The sequence below is a fragment of the Sycon ciliatum genome, chromosome 2, assembly GCF_964019385.1.
Source record: "Sycon ciliatum chromosome 2, ocSycCili1.1, whole genome shotgun sequence".
NCBI classification, from domain to species: Eukaryota; Metazoa; Porifera; class Calcarea; order Leucosolenida; family Sycettidae; genus Sycon; species Sycon ciliatum.
The window spans coordinates 34,189,825-34,207,526 of record NC_088644.1 but is presented as its reverse complement, the minus strand read 5'-3'; the positions used below and the strand labels follow the sequence as shown (position 1 = coordinate 34,207,526).

At 47.3% G+C, this 17,702-nt stretch overlaps 1 protein-coding gene and 1 long non-coding RNA gene across 2 annotated transcripts; one reads left to right on the top strand and one right to left on the bottom strand.

Moving 5' to 3' along the window:
- Nucleotides 1–5,238: 5,238 nt before the first annotated feature.
- On the bottom strand, nt 5,239–6,987 carry LOC135810856 (uncharacterized). The gene is made up of 3 exons (XR_010552425.1): nt 6,588–6,987; nt 6,330–6,495; nt 5,239–5,801 (listed from the first exon to the last, which is right to left on the bottom strand). It is a non-coding gene; the product is annotated as an uncharacterized LOC135810856 (long non-coding RNA).
- Nucleotides 6,988–11,941: 4,954 nt separating this feature from the next.
- Nucleotides 11,942–16,660, top strand: LOC135809788 (uncharacterized). The gene is made up of 4 exons (XM_065323217.1): nt 11,942–12,156; nt 14,619–14,733; nt 15,345–15,520; nt 16,297–16,660. The coding sequence occupies exons 1-4, from the start codon at nt 12,096–12,098 to the stop codon at nt 16,311–16,313; spliced, it is 369 nt and encodes a 122-aa protein (XP_065179289.1). The 5' UTR covers nt 11,942–12,095; the 3' UTR covers nt 16,314–16,660.
- Nucleotides 16,661–17,702: the final 1,042 nt, after the last annotated feature.

The following is a 17,702-nucleotide window of genomic DNA, read 5'->3' as shown; positions in this document are numbered from 1 at the left end:
TTCCCACCTTGCCATTGATTGTCTGGATGGCAAGTCATGTCTCTATTGTACTTCAGAGGTACAGTGAAACCTGTCTAAGACGACCGCTCAAGGGACCTTCTAAATGTGGTCTCTGTTACCAGGTGGTCTCCTTATCCAGGGTCATTTGACTGGTAATAGCTGCCCTTGGTACTGGTTACAGTGGTCTTCTGGGGCAGGTGGTCTTCTGAGGCAGGTGGTCGCCTTGACAGGTTTTACTGTATAATGACTTGTACATGATCATTATGAACAAACAAGACCGGTACAGGCAGCTCGAAGCAGAGCAGTATACACATACAATTGATGCGAAAGCCTGTGCAGCTGTAACTAACTTCAAGTATCACGCATTTCAGCCATCGTCAAAACAGCGGTATTTGGCATTGACTTCTACATTATGAATGCCACCCTGGGTTCTAATTCTGCCGCGTGTAAGTGGTGCAGTGAGGGTTCAACACATACATACCGGCGGCAATAGAAGTCATCCATGTAATTTTCTACAATCTGGGCCAGTCGGGAAAGCTCACAAGACTGCTCAATGCACCAGAGTGCAGAATGATATCAGGGCTGCCGGAACCGGTCAGGTTGGTCAGGTCATCACCGGACCAACTTTGTGGCTACCAACACATGTTCACTGCTATGGAGGTCATGTGTACCCGCCATGTCATGCACACACTGTATGAAAGGCACTGAAACTACCGCACCAATCAACAACTGCTTCCGGTGGTCCTGGATATACGAATACAGTACTACAGGGTAGAGGAGGCAGTCCTCGCAGTAACTATTAGAAGTTTCATGCACTTTGTCATCAGACAGTATAATGATTTTTCGTTTTGTCCGCAACCACTTACACATGTTACTTCACTCCTCAATCCAAAAACGGTCTCTTTTCTGCGATTTATTGTACATTACATATGCAATATAAATTGAACTGAATTGCAGTAAAAAGACTGAGTTGGAGCTGAGGAGTGAAGTTTCACAGACAGTATTATTGTTCTGAGCGCGTCTATCAAGCAATTATACTGGGTAGCTATTGACTCGACTGTAGACTAGTGTACATGTATGAGTCAGCTTGCGTGTACGTGTGTAGCGGTAGTGCGTGGGTCAGCGCCATGCATTGGCGGCTGGATCAGGCCAGGAAAGGAATACTACTTACTAGTAGTAGTACGCACCAGCACAAGCGGTATACATGGTATAGCAGAACAGGACAATGATACCACCACCGAGGGTGAAACAGCACTATATTACTAGTAAATTAATTTTTATTATTTTTATCATGTTACAGTGATGGAGAGTTACTCTTAACTCGTATCCATATGTCCTTTTCTCTTCTAAATTAATTTTTATTTTATTTTTTTATTTACTTGAAAAAGCACATAACCAGATGGCAGGTGTAGGGGCCTGCTCAGAACAGTATATGTACTGGTCAAAGTTTTCTCATAACCAGTCGGTGTCAGAAGCAAATTAAAACGTCTACAGCAAAAGCATGCAGCCTCCTGTCTCCTGTATTCGTTCATGCTATTTTTATAACTTCGACGCACTTCTCATGTGCTGTGGATGGCAGTCGTGAGGAAGTAGTTGAGTGTCAAGTCGCATCGGCGCGAGTCCAGTGTGGGGAGCAGCCAACTACAGTGAAACTTGTCCAAGACGACCGCACAAGGGAGGGGCCTTCAAAATGTGGTCTCTGTTACCAGGTGGTTTCCTTATCCAAGGTCATTTGACTGGAAATAGCGTCCCTTGGTCCTGGCTTCAGTGGTCTTCTTGGAGAGGTGGTCGCCTTGACAGGTTTTACTGCACAAATAATACCGGTAATAATATTCGCGGGATCCGCGTCGGCATCGCTTGAATGTTCAGAAACATGTACTTCCTTAAAAAAAATTGACGCCGAAGTCCCTAGCACTACTTCGTTGTGCCCACCGCGGGTTTACGACTACATGACTGTGCTTAGCTTGGAGGTGACAGCGTTGTGAATCACCAGCAAGCCTGAGCAAGGTCCTCGCCGTCTGTTCTACCTATTCATGAGCGACTCTGACTCACCCTGCTACCTGGTGTTCACGAGGTGTTTGTCGCGCTGGAAACAGAGCGCCTCGGTTAGCACGGTATCCATTGTTGTTTTTGGAGAGTATCCATTGTTGTTGATGGTTTGGCTTTGGGAGCACTGTACAAGTGGTGCTCTTCACTTCAGGCACAATCGTCCTCAGCCTATTCAAGCTCATCTGATGAGGGGTGAATCCCGAAACACAGTGTATTGAGCAGGGAGTGGTGCCTACATGTAGTCAAAGGTTCGATGGACTTTTCGTTTGCTCTGGATGGCAGTTGTGGGTCAGTCAAGGGTCAGGTCGGTGGGAAAAGCGCGAGCTCCAGACCGGTGTCAGGTGCAAGCAGCTTATTTTACTGCGTCAGGATGAAGGACTTGAGAGAGTTGGGGAGCCAGAGGTCCAAGAGCGTCGCTAGTGCGGCGACATTCATCATTCATATTCGGGGAGTCGGAGTCAGAGTACGGATGATAAACGTCAATGGGCATGCCATGGCCGGCTATAGGAATGGGCATGCCATGGCCGGCTATAGAATGGGCATGCACTTCCCTCCGTACTGGCACGGTTCCTTTGGCGTTCAAACTGGCGACCATTGTACCGCTTTACAAGACCGGGGACCCATCAGTCCCCACCAATTATCGCCCTGTGTCCCTCCTTCCAGTTGTCTCAAAGCTGTTGGAGAGAGTGGTGCAGCGTCAGCTAGTTCGCCATCTAGACTTGAGTAATGCCCTACCTGATTCTCAGTTTGCTTTCAGGAAGAAGTGCTCCACTGAGGATGCCCTCTGTGTTCTCACGGACAGCTTGCAGAAGGCGAAGGACAGTGGTCTGGTAACTGGGCTGTGCCTCCTCGACATGTCCAAGGCTTTTGACAAAGTCCGGCATGGTATCCTCATCCAAGACCTTTTTGACGTTGGTATCTCTGGTGTCGCCCTGAAGTGGTTCGCGAATTACCTGACAGATCGCAGGCAGCAAGTTACAGTCGCTTCGGCCACAAGTCGTGCTCTTGACTGCACCTGTGGTGTGCCCCAAGGCTCCGTCTTGGGGCCTGTTCTCTTTAACGTCTACACCCGTGATGTGAAATCGGTCTCATCGCCAATACCCAGCGTGCAATTCGCAGACGACATTGCTCTGTATGATTCAAAAGCTTCCGCTGGGGAAGTCTCCAAATCCGTCTCTTCAGCTGTCACTGATCTCGCCATATGGCTTAAGTCACGCGGCCTAATTTTAAACGCCTCCAAAAGCCAGGTAATGACTATCTCACCGCAGCATGCCGGGCCTGAGGTCTCTATCGTGTGCTGCGATACTTCTCTACCGATAGTGAAGTCTGCGCGGTATCTTGGTGTCTTTCTTGACAACCGCCTGAGTTGGGATGTACACGTCAGCGCCATAGTGACCAAAGTTGCGAGGAAGATAGGCGCCTTGTGGAGAGCCCGTCGATGCCTCTCCCGCAGCTCGCGCAAGGTATATGTAAAGGCTATTGTCATGCCGGATATGATATATGGTGCCTGCAGCTTCTCTGCAGCCCTCCGCGTGACCCAACTTCAGCGTCTGCAAGCCATGCAAAACCGGGCGATCCGATGCATTGATGGCAGCCCGCCAAGTTCCGCGATGCAGCCCCTCCTGGCTGCCAACTCGATTTACCGCGTCACTGAACTTTTCAAACAAAAGCTCCTGATCTTCATCTGGCGTTGTCTAAATGACTCCACTAGCCTTGCTCTAGCCCAGCTTCTCAAACCAGCAGCATGCAGCGGCAGAAGTACGCGCCATCAGCATGCCAATGGTCTGCTCAGCCAGCCAGCTCGCAGTCGGTGTGGCCAAACGAGATTCGCCACCGCAGGAGCATTGCTGTGGAACAGTTTGCCTAGAGAGGTGCGCACCGTATCCAGATTGCAAGATTTTAAGCTAGCCTGCCTTCCTTATGTATGCCTGAAATAGGTTGTGTTTCGTCAGGTTTGACATGTTTCTTTCGTCTCAGTATTCTCGCTCGCATAGTACTCCACTTCTATGATAATATTGCCTATGCTGTTGCTCATTAGGATTTTGGCAAATTCTATCCTTCGCTTTCATATAACTGGGCCAGGAACCCGTTTGAACTTGCGAAGTAAAATAAAATCAATCAATCAAATCAAATCATACCATGGCCGGCTATAGGAATGGGCATATCATGGCCGGCTATAGGAATGGGCATATCATGGCCGGCTACCAGTATAGTAATGGGCATGTGCGCAGGTGCGTCTGCCTTCTTACTAGTGCAGTAGAGCTGGCAGATCCTAGGAAGGTCAAGGTACATGTGTAGTACAATGGGGCTGTTAAGTGTGACGTCACGGCTCCTTCGATACGCATAGCAACGGAGAGCACTGGGGACAAACAAAAGTCGCGTCCTCTGGATGGAACCAGATGTCAAGGGCAACAGCATCTAAATGACTGGAGAGACAGTTGTTTTTCTTTGCTTTTTCTTCAAGCGATTGTTGTCGCTCTTTACTCCTTGTTCTTTCCTCTACAAAACTCCTGTAGTCGTCGAGTGCCTTCATGATGGCTGTGAAATTGGCTGCCCACAGTAAAACTCCGTGTTTGAGAGTGCTTTGAAGATGTTTCGCGTCCTGATGGATCAAAGTATGAGCGCTCCTTGTGGATTCGATTATATATAGGTGAGTTGTTCAAGAAATCAGTGTCTTCTTTCTGTCTCTGCCCTCACGCTGGCACAGTATCAGCCTCTATATCCATGACAGCTCGTACCTCCCGTAAACTGCATGACTTAGATATATTTTCGCCCTCCGTGGTGATTGAAGACCCATGGAAGAATTTATTATGTTCAGAATGATGTCCTAAGAATATAAAATAAAATCGTTCTAGGGAATTGTCATAGGGTATTTTTGGAAGGATGGAGACAGAGAGAGAGAGAGAGAGAGAGCACTGTTTGAAGTGTTTGTCTCACTGTAATTACTCCAGATTATTGAATGTTGTATGATCTACTCTAAATTTTCCATAATGGTTTTTCCTGATTTGCGGGATCTCTTCTTTTGCTGTTTGCGTGTTTACAGGAAGTGGCTGTCTGGTGTAACTGCACCAGATCCTGGGGAAATTAAGTCAGATGCAGAGGCAGGGTCGTCCAGTGATGCAACACTGCCGTTCTGTGTGCAACGTTACCGCTAATACCCCCGGCGAAAACACAAAAAAGACAAACACGTGAAAAGACTACAGTATTGACCGTTCTGCTAATAAATGCATGACTGCTCCGACAGTCGATAATCGAAACACAGAGCACCAGCATGATGTTTTCATATTGGGAACCACACAACAGCTCAATTCTCAAGCCCAAAAATTGATGAATACAAATACAGAGCGACGCAACAAGAGGTCATCCGGCAACCAAACAAAACTGGGTCTAATGCACTGAATAGTCCTGAAATACGCAGGCCAGACAAAGCAGTGCAAGCACATAATGTTACAAGGTACATGCATTGCAGAACAAAGTGTAACCAAAGATACACAGGGTTATAGCTGCACACTTGTGCATGTGCTCGCTCAGCCCAAGAACACACGATCATGATGATAGAAACAATCCGGGGGAAACACGCTAACAACGAAGTAAGCATCAACACGTAAATAGTGCAGCTCTGAAAAAATTACATTGACATGTACATTGGTGTGTCGAGTAGTATCAGGCTTGAATAATCATCCAACCAAGACTTCATCAGGTCCCAGACGCTGAGATCGCACGCCGAATGTGAAGTGCATCTAGCCTTGAACCTGTCGCACAAGGCACACATGGCAAAATGACATCCACTCTGATTATTTCCAGAGGCCAATCATGACAGAACACAGAAATGAAACCACGGGCTCAACCAAGTAAACGCAAAGGAAGTTAGTCAAAATAATCCATGCAGTGCTCTTTTAATTGCAGCGCTGATTGCAGTGTTGCGTCATAGCCCGATACCCGCTGAGCACAGACACAACTCCATTCGTCAGGGGCAAGACATACTCTTTTGGAATAAAGTCATAAAGTACAGCATTCCAATGACATTACGGACACCTCGTGTAAATGCATGGTCTGTTCATCTGGCTGACTCGGCCACGCATGAGAGTGTGTGCATGTACATGCGCGCGCTTGCACGCGCGCACACACACACCATGTATTCGGTGCGTATGGTATACCAGTTGCGGGACAATGAAGATGGAATCATTATCATGATGTTACATGTACATCTACAGTGTATGTTTGAGTGTAAAGTAAATTTTATTTTATTGCACATTTCTTCGACACAACTAATTACTTACTTCACATGTTCGCATTTCTCATAATCGATCCATCTGCACTCCGTATCAGTCGAGGAAAAATTCTCCCAGATATACACTAGTCACCACAGCCATGTGATGACATTGGGATGGGCCCCAAGCAGTGCACGATTGCACTCTCTAGTTACAATAAATTTGGCCAGATTATCTGTGAAGACAAAATGCAATGCATAGCGCCAATCGATGGATGAAGAGAGAGTTTGTAAATACCCATATCTTTCCACTTGTTCAGGAGCTTACCTTTTGGAGTTCACATCGTTAACACGATCTCTCATGCTGTCTTGCACCTTGGTTTTGTTGACCATGGATAGGCCAACCCAGAAAACATTCTACAGGAGCTACTAATGCAGAGCGTTTTTCACGCTCGATCTCGGCGATCTACCTTGTCACGCCAATAAAATACTCCATGACACTGGCTACAGTCACAAGAGACGTCTCAGTAAGGTAATGAGCACGACAACATCGTCGAGATCAAGGACAAAGAGAAAACAAAACACTCACTGAAAACAGCAAAGAAGAAACGAAGAAATGTACACGATTCCTATATGTTGCCACTGACAACTGGGTCGGTGGAGACGACGCTACTTTTGTTTGTCCCCAGTGGGATCGTTGTTATGCGTATCGAAGGAACTGTGACGTCATCACTTAACAGCCCCTTCAATACATGGCATATCTACCTGTGCAGTTTTGCGCATGCACTTGACTGGTGCCACGCAAGTACGCACTCTCACCTTAGCAAATTTTGACAGGTCCTGTCACGTGACTGAACTGCCTACTAGTAGTACACAGTCAGTGATAAGGATGCGCCCGGGCAGATCCAGTTATGATGTAGACAATCATAGAGTTCTGGCAGGACTTTATCATAGTTTATGGCTGAATCAAGGCCGAGTGCATACGGCCAAGGGCGCAGGCCAAGGCGCGTAGCGCCGAGGCCTGCGCCCGCGGCCGTGCGCACGAGGCCTTGATGAAGGCGGAAAGTCCTGCCAGAACTCTATGATCGTGTTTCAGGTTTCCACTTACTGACTTAGTGACTTACATCCTTTGAGCCGCGTAGACCATGGTAGACGGTATAAGTTAACTATAAGCGCGATACCACATACTGACATAGGGTGGATGTTGGGGACGTGGTGGCTAGACCTGTTGCCTTTTTTCTTTGCTCAATGCTCAAGAACAAGTAGGTTGGTCGTGGACGTGGTGGCTACACTATCACTCTTTGCTGACACGCGATGATCTTATCAGTTTTCGCTTACATCAGTACATGAAGGCCTCGTGCGTAGATCTACTGTGCTACGTGCCTTGGCCAGCGCCCGGGCCTTGGCTTGGGCCTGCCTGGCCGTACGCTCATCGGAGTCATGGTCATGTTTTCACTGGCATTCTTTGAAACTGTATATAAGCGCGACACCACCTAGGGGTGGAGGTCGGGGACGTGGTGGACGGATCTCTTGCCATTTTTTTAGAAGAAGTAGTTGCAGAATTGCCAAAGCTCATGCGTACGGCCGCGGGCGCAGGCCTCGGCGCTACGCGCCTTGGCCTGCGCCCTTGGCCTTGATTCATGGTCAGGTTTCACTTGCGAACTGTATATAAGCGCGATACCACCTAGGGGTGGAGGTCGGGGACGTGGTGGCAAGAACTCTTGCCATTTTTCCCTTGGCCTTGAAGAAGAAGAATGTTTTGAATTGTTTTCAGGTTGTAGCTGTTTAGTTTTGTCACTCCTTTACTGACACGCGTACAAACCTGTTGTCAACATCGCCATTAGCTTGTAGAATACTGCCCATTTTTTCCAATTATTTACTCCTCAGGTTAAGTCGTCCTTTGATGCTCGTACTCGTAGACTGTATATAAGCGCGATACCACCTAGGGGTGGAGGTCGGGGACGTGGTGGCAAGAACTCTTGCCATTTTTCCCTTGGCCTTGAAGAAGAAGAATGTTTTGAATTGTTTTCAGGTTGTAGCTGTTTAGTTTTGTCACTCCTTTACTGACACGCGTACAAACCTGTTGTCAACATCGCCATTAGCTTGTAGAATACTGGATTGCTTACTACATGTAGCCACCGTTGCTACCTTACATCATAGTACTTGTATGTTTATTACATCAATGAACAGAACTGGGCATGAGGTCATGTCTACAGGCATGCCCAATCTACATGATTGTAGACCTGGTTTCAACCATGTACTTACTCTACTCTCCTCCAAAGCCAAGGACGGCAAGGTCCTGACTGTAGGGAGTTCACATGATTTTTTCATGTTGGCAGCTGGCCATTTCTAAGCGGATTTTTGAAACGTATGGGGTAAAACCAAGTAGCAGCCGAAATTTGGAGTGGATACCTTGAAAAACAACAGAGTTATGGTGATTTGAAGTCGCGGCAAATTCATCATGAAAGTGCATACATCGCATGGCACCAAAGGCATCTTCGGACCAGCCCTAGCTACACATAGCAACCGATGAACTTCTCCAGATTGTCTTGAAACTCCACCCAAGGAGTAAACACAGTCTGTAGGATACCAAATGAAAATTAATTTTCAAATTCAGTTACAGACTTTCAAATTCTGTCCATAGCAACCACCATGGCAACCGCTCTGACCGCATACATCGGATATGGATATTAGGAAAACCAGGAATATATCATTGCAGGAAAGGTAATTCTGAACACCAAGCATATTGTTAATGAAGAAGCAGTGGATTAGAGAAGATGAAACAACAAAACGTGAGTGGCATTGAAGAGTTTTATGTTTTACAGCAGTGTTAGATATTTGCGACACCGTGTCTGGTGACGGCGGCCAAGATATAGACGACCATGTACTTAGTAACTCCTGGAAATGCAATAAGTCAGGTTTTTATGGTGCAACACTTGGTACGCGCTTTGGAGCTGGCTCCAAATCCCCAGAGTCCTGGTCAGGATCAGTAGTGCCGGGTGCCAGTACAGACCTTGCCGGCCCAGTTGCGGCGGCGGGATGTGGTGGCCGAATTTGTGATACCAGATGCGAGAACTATGGCAGGTAGCAGGGACTTCAGGTTGTCCACCAGCTTCTCCACGGGGTGCTGCCGCCCATCCTTCGAGAGGGAGAATGTGGCAGCTGGTGCATCATGGTGCACAAAGTTTTACGGAACAGAAGCTGTGCCCTCAGCGCACTTCGTTTTTCAGCAACAGTGCGGAGGGCTGCCACACCAGCTGGAAGCTCAAATACCTGCTCAGACGGCAAATGCTACTGCTCTTTGTTTGCTTTCAGGAGGTAAGTACGTCTGTCTTCAGTCTGTTCACTTTGCCAGACACTGCCTTCGAATTTAAAGTTGAACATTCTCTCCCAGATATTCCTTCCAGCCATGTTGTGAAAGCCTTGAACGTCAGTTTCTCCGTTTCTTTTAATCGGAAAAGCTCCAACACAAGATCATTGGACAAGTTCTCAGCACTACGCTTCAGCGACGTAAATGCATCGTTGTTTTCCACTGAATTTAGCAGCGACGTCCGAGTCAAACCCAGCACTTTACACACCCAGCACTTTACACATATCTCCAACGACGTCCTTGCTGCTGTCACCTGTCTCCTTTTCTGTGTGACTTGCCATCGTTCAGGTAATTTTGCAGACTTTTGCTACTTCCTGAAGTTGCAGGACGACTCGATCTTACTAAATTCGAGGGTGCTCTACACGAATATGAGCGTTTCCTCGGCGAGCAACCAAAAGAAAATACTGAAAAACACGATCGAAAAGTTCCTCCAGAACTTTGGACGTCTGAAAACGGTTCAATGAAGGCAAGCGACACACCAAACAAAAGCTACTGTCTTCACGAACCAGGAAATGGCCGTCTTCTTGATCAAAAATTTGAGCTTGCAGCAAAATCATCAGTCTCACTACTTTTCACAGATATGTTTTCCATCATCGTGATTACCTTGCTGATTTCCATTTCAAGATTACGAATAGTGAGCGACGACCAAATAAAATCATTCTTCCCAAATTTAAATCATTGTCTAAGTCTCTCTTCATGTTCCGAACTGCTATTCTATGGAACTGTTTACCCCCCAGTCTAACATCGGAAGCCTCGCTCTATAAGTTCAAAGCTGCCCTCAGGAAATTTACAGCTGACTATGCTTATGCAATCAACGGAATTCCGCCACCTTGCAGTTGATTTTCCCCATTTCTCTCCTCATCAATCCCTACTTCTCTTTGTACATACATCTACATCTACTGTTCTTTCAATCAAATGAACCCCTCGATAGGCACATTGCCTTTGGGTCATTTCATAATAATAATAATAATAATAATAATAATAAAACATTCAAAAAAACGCGACGCTGCCCACCTGGCCACGTCATGCGTACATCCGCGTGTAGAGACCCAATGTATGTGCCCGGTCACGTGATTGAACTCCTACATCAATGAACAGAACTGGGCATGAGGTCATGTCTACAGGCATGCCCAATCTACATGATTGTAGACCTGGTTTCAACCATGTACTTACTCTACTCTCCTCCAAAGCCAAGGACGGCAAGGTCCTGAGATGAACTGAGATGGCAACGGAAAACTGACGCAGACCCCTGCACTGTAGAGCTAGGCTGACAGCGTGCGGGCCTTTATCGGCTCATCAAGGCCACCGCGGGAACGTCGCTCATTGGCTACAACCATGGAAACGGCACTGTAAAAACCTGAATTAATAATTATTTTTGCTGGAGAGACTTCGACTGGACATGTGGCTCGCAGACACAACAGTACAAAATAATTCGCCACATGCGCATAGTCATTCTTGCCATTTTTCCCTTGGCCTTGAAGAAGAAGAATGTTTTGAATTGTTTTCAGGTTGTAGCTGTTTAGTTTTGTCACTCCTTTACTGACACGCGTACAAACCTGTTGTCAACATCGCCATTAGCTTGTAGAATACTGGATTGCTTACTACATGTAGCCACCTTTGCTACCTTACATCATAGTACTTGTATGTTTATTACATCAATGAACAGAACTGGGCATGAGGTCATGTCTACAGGCATGCCCAATCTACATGATTGTAGACCTGGTTTCAACCATGTACTTACTCTACTCTCCTCCAAAGCCAAGGACGGCAAGGTCCTGAGATGAACTGAGATGGCAACGGAAAACTGACGCAGACCCCTGCACTGTAGAGCTAGGCTGACAGCGTGCGGGCCTTTATCGGCTCATCAAGGCCACCGCGGGAACGTCGCTCATTGGCTACAACCATGGAAACGGCACTGTAAAAACCTGAATTAATAATTATTTTTGCTGGAGAGACTTCGACTGGACATGTGGCTCGCAGACACAACAGTACAAAATAATTCGCCACATGCGCATAGTCATTCATGGATGACGGCCTCTCTGGCAGCTGCTTGTGTGTGTCCATTAATGGCATTATGACTCAGAGAGCGCTCTCCTAGCTGGGCATTTGCCAGATCAGTATTTCCTGAATAGCGCTCCCGGATCCCACGTACACTACGCCAAAAGTCTTCGTGCGCACACGCGCGCGCAGCCGATCGAGCAGCCATGCATCCCGCCGCAGACGTCTCCACTCTGTTGGTGTTGACGTCACGACTCTGTATTTGCTTACAAACGCCGCGTGCCGTTCCGCGCAATCGCATTCCTCCGTCCTCGTTGGGTTTGGCCGCAGTCTTCTCCGTAACGGCTCGGGCTTTAGGCTAGCCTTTAGTTTAGGTTGGAGCACTAAGTCTTGTCTTTATTGGTCTTTGCACGCAGGTGTTGGTCTTCTTGGGCGTCCCGAGCCACTCGCTTACCCTTCACTTCAGCCATGTCTCTCTCAGTCTACGCCCTGATCAGCGTTGCGCTGCTTGTCCTCGCCAGACCGAGCGGTAAGAACCGAGTGCATGCATAATTATGCTGAACGCCAACCTTTTCTCTGTGTTTGATTTCTGTTGTATCGCGTATCGCTTCGTGGCGAAACTATTATGATGGCTTGAGCTGGTTGAGTGGGGTGTCCACGTGCTTTCCAGCGCACAGTACAGGTGTACCGGGCTCCCCGCTTCCTCGCTCCTATTTTTCTTTCATTGCCTGGCCAGTATGTGTACCGTTCCGGTGGTACACCCCATGACCATGGTAGTCCAGGAAAAGAAGTATTTTCCTTCAGGCCGGCCATGCCGATTGTGTGGCACGAGGAGTAAAGTCAAAGGCCGCGATGTATAGTTTGATGTACACGTTGTGGGTCGACACAGCATGTGTACCATCGTGTAGGCTAGGCGAAATCGAAGGGGAATGATAACAGGTTTCCGATAACATCTTGAACAGTTGAAGTTCGGAATAGTAGAAGACCTTTCCTCTCTCATCTCTCTTTGGCTAGCCCCTGAACGTCCACCCGTAAGCTTTGGGAATTCGTCGCATTATTATTTCCACGATGGCCCATGGCCAATAAGGAAGATAATATGATTCAAATCAGTCCAGAATCATATAAAATCAGTCTAGCAAGTAAGGAAACCAACACATTGCAGGGGGGATGGGGTCACGATGGGGTACAGTGTGAGCTACTACAGGAGCATATGGATGATAGAATGAGGCTAGACGCCATTGATTTAAACGCATGCTTGCTATTTGTTTCACGCAGGTCGGGGGGGGGGGGGTAGTTGGTTGAAATTGTGAAGGGATAGGTTGCGCATGGTGGGACACACCACGTGTACCGGTATACATGTATTTATGTAGTCCGTATCCCATAGCATAATAATTGCCACTCAAGTGGTGGTGGTTCGGGGACGGTGGGGGTTGTTGTGATCTCGAACTCGTCAGTCACTGAACTGATTTTATTGTAAAGAAGACACGAACTTATACTTATAGAGTGTGAAGAAGAGTATAGCGAGATAGAGAGCGGTAGAAGGAGAGCCACTGGACAGCTGGATAGTGTATCAATAAGCGCACGAGGGGAAGGCTAGACAGTATGTCTCTAGACATCAATAGGTATTGTACGAAAGGCCAGTCAATAGTTCTAAAGAGTGAAGTCAACCACAACACGGAAAATAGCTTCAGACAATCATGACAGGCATGATACGGATGATATTACAGGGGTGAGCGCCGGTCAAGTCAACGATGGGTACATCGCGCACACGTACATGTATTACAGACCGCACAATAAGTTAGAGGTGGAACTCTCAGGAATTGTAGACGGCTTCGAAATTATTAGAATTTTCTTCCAGGACTCACTTCGGTCAATGTGATCCCATAATTATCACCAGTTTTGATAATTCACACATCGACCTGAGCACGCACGCTTGATTAAAACTTAAAAGCCCCACAAAGTTCACTTACATAGAAAACTCGGATGGAGAGCCAAGGCGTAACTTGCAATTCCTTGGTCCTTTCTCTTTTGTACACAGACAACGTGTGGGATTCCTGAAAGACAATTCAAAGTTGGCAAGGCCTGATTCGAAGTGCAATATGCACATATCTTGGCTAGTTCAGGCTGTGATGGCCAGATCAGAGTGTGCCGAATCCGTGTCTGTGGTGTATGGCACTACCCAGTCCCAGCGTGACAATGCGAGCTTGTTGAAATACATAGTCATTAGGTGTTGTCGGTAAATGTCCGAATCAATGGAAGCGTTGCTCCGGCAATTGGGATTTGGAACTGTCAGGATTACGCCTGAACATTCGCTCTTTCAATATTGAAAGTAACTTTGGTGATATATTTTACGTCAAACACTATCCTTCCGACCGTAATGGGTTGTGAAGGAAAGGAAGTAGTAGTAGGACACATAGTTCCTGTCACCGCTACTGAATCACCACATTGGTGACTGGACTTGTCAGCTTGATCATCCTCTCTCTCACGTTCTCTAACTCTCACTGTCTCTCTCTCTCAGTGTCGCTTTCTCTCTCTCTCTCTCTCTCTCTCTCTCTCTCTCTCTCTCTCTTCTCTCTCTCTCTCTCTCTCTCTCTCTCTCTCTCTCTCTCTCTCTCTCTCTCTCTCTCTCTCTCTCACACACACACACACACACACACACACACACACACACACACACACACACACAAACACACACACACACACTCTCTCTCTCTCTCTCACACACACACACTCTCTCTCTCTTTCTCACACACACACACACACACACACACACACACACAAACACACACACGTACACACACACAATGCCCACTTTTTTTAGTGAAATCCATGTCGGGCCGCAAAATTGCCTTTATAGAAGCTGCACTGCGTGTATATGTAGAACCCTAGCCATGCCAGCCTGCTGTTTTGGGTCTACTTGCTGTGTTTGACAAGGCCTGCACTGAGACTGCACTGCATTCACCACCGCCTTCTTCCCTCTGTGCACAATAGATGCGTACAACTGCGGCTCAGTGGATTGCCCACTGCCAGGCTATCCTGACTTGACCCAGTGTTGCTCAAGCAGCATCTACAACACCGCCTGCTGCAACATCATTCTTGCCGGATGGTGAGGACGATGTATATGTGGTGCTCAGCGATGCACATTAATTTTCGGCTTGTAACTTGGAGTACTACAGATAGGTTTTTTTGGTTGATGGCCAGTTATTGAATATCATCCTATTGACTATCGACAACAACCACACCTTGCAATAAGCACACTGGAGAAAGTAGTGCAAGAAAAGAGACAAGGGTTCTGGTTAGGATGTATCTGCTATTTCAGTGTATTTTTGAAGACCCCAAAGTTACAATGCTATTGTGATGCAAGTTACGGCAGAAGAAATTGTGTTTCAAGTCGCACACCAGTTGCGGTCTATTGTTCGTTGACCTCTCCTGATTACGTATTGAAAGCCAAGATAAACAATATGCGAATCACGCTACCGGGACACAAACCAGGGACGGTTTCTTGGCCAGGGAACGTCTCAACCATTGAGCCACTTTATTGGGGCTGTCATCCATGGAGGGATGCACACACTGGCCCATGAGTGAAGTCTAGCGTGCAATGTCCTACTCAATGCGCTGCCAGGCGCAACTGAAGGACTGGACCCTGGTGACCCGAAATATCTGTGCCAATTCTCTGTGCTGTTTCTCCTTCTCCTTCTGTGTTTGTTCTCTTACCAGGGCTATCGGTGTGATTGTGACCGGGTGCATTCTGTCGGTCGGCGGCATCTTCCTGTGCTGCCTGTGCTGCGCATGCTGCCCGCTCTTCCAATACCGTCGGGCGAGGTACTCCAACACAACCTATGTCACAACCACCGGCTACCAGTCGGTGCCCGGCACCACCGGACCAACAACAAGTATGTACACGTCCAGATTCTGTCCAGCATTCAACCGTATATATGTTACACCACTGGAATATACCACGGGAATGACTTGGGACACTTGCAGGAAGACATTGAAATTCCTTCAAAGGGGAAGTATACCCTAAAATCAAATTTTCACCAGTTGCAGTCTTCTGGGTACTGAGTCGAATGGTCTTGGTCCGAGGAAGCCGAGATGCTCCCTTCCTCCTTTATTCCCAATCGAACTCGTCACTTCCACCGAAACTGGGTGAATGCGCCCTGCTAGGGGGGGGGGGGGGGGTTGTATGCAAAATGTCACTAAAAGCGCCATTTCATTCTTATAAAGCACGGATGAACGTGATTGGCCCTTATGTTAAAGTCTTTTGGACGCTGAGTCGACTGGTTTTGGTCCGAAAAGGCTGCAAAGCAGCGTTCGGCCCTTATTGCCAATCAAACATGGTCGAGTAAGCGGTCACGTGCTCATGCGTACAGTTGTACACCAGTTACCTGGTCACCGTGCCCGCGGTCTACTACAACTTACAGCCTGTTTGGGCACATTCCTGTCACTCCCGTTGAACCTTTGAGTTGAACCTTGGTGTGAAATTTGCATTACTGACCATTAGATCATATTGCAGCAGTGCCGTGAGGCCTTGCCTGACAGTGGCTTGTGTGTTTTTTGTTTTGTTTTCTCGCTCTCTTCTCTTCTCTCTTCCCTGTATCTCTCTCTCTCTCTCTCTCTCTCTCTCTCTCTATCTATCTATCTATCTATCTCTCCGTTCTTGCACCCACAGCTAAAGTGTACAGTTAGAGTGTCGCCGTCGACCTTCCAGCAGCTTCACTTCCAGCAGCCTGCTACTACTCTCTGTCTGTATTCTGCTTCTTTCAAGCTTCTGCACCGCTGCTTGTGCTTGGCACTGTATAGGCTGTGATCATACGCTCCAGATATTATGCCGATCACTGACATTCACTCAGTTTACCTTATTCAACTTTTGCTGGCAGCACTCAGCTCTACCTAAGTATGTTCTTGTGTTTTTCAAGCAACCATGTTTGAGCCAGTGGGTCGATTACAATAACTTCTTACCTTTGCTATTGATAGATTTTTCTTTGGAGAACGAGAAAACAGTGTAACATGTGATCCGATACATGCCCACTCGAGTGGAGTCAGCGATGTCGACATTATTGTGTGGCATTGTGCGAGGGATACTAAACATCTGCATTTACAGTGACCTGTGTGGTGCACGAGTTCGAGTGGCACGAGTAGTCATTGCTACTGAAGTCAGTCACATGCGGAGGATGCGTTGTTCCATGGATACCAGGAAATGGACCGGATTCTGACAATTTTTCTGCCGGCATTATCCGCGTATGCCTAGCCACAAAGTCTAACGTTTTAACGACTAATTGTTTTTCGTTATTTGAAGAAACGGTATCACGAACTCGGTTCGGGATGTCTGTGCAAAGATGCGAATACATCGATGCGATGCATATTATGGGTGGCCAGGTACTAGGTAGCCATCGTTAGACTTTCTGCACGTTATTTATTTATTTATTTCTGCACCTCGCTCGTGGCATGTCAAGACAGCCAATTGAATAGATGACTTGCACAAAGATTGTCTGGGTTCGAGACGGGGCAAGTGGACCTTCTGACTCTGACTTCCCCACCTTTTGAGTTCGTGACTTTCGAAGTTTCGCTTTTTGCCTGACGAACACTGAGCTAGTTTTTTTGGCTAGAGAGTAGAGTTGTTTTGATTCGGCTTGTATCGTCATGCCGAAGCGCTGCTACGCTCCTGAATGCACTAGCAGACGAGAGATGGAACTGAGGCTCCCATTCCATACGTTCCTTTTCGAGCCGGCCGGCCGGGAGGCAGAAAAAATGAGGGAATATTATTAATTTTTTGTATCATTGGTGTAGGCTGCAACAAGCACGTCGTGGTCCTGAAGTGTGACTACTTTCCCGCAGTGGAAGCGAAGTCAAGCACAACGAAAGTTTGTGGACGTCTGAGAAAGAACTCGATTCCCTTCGATTCAGCTGCACTAGCTCCAGAGCGACCCCAGTCTCCTGAGGACAGACTGCGGAGAGGCCAGGAACCTGCCGAGTCAAGAGTGGAAGCCCAAACCACGAAAATGAGGGGTGGAAGGACTGAGTGTGAGAGCCAGATGGCCTTTAGTAGTACTTCAAGTAGTATCTGAGTTGAAGGAG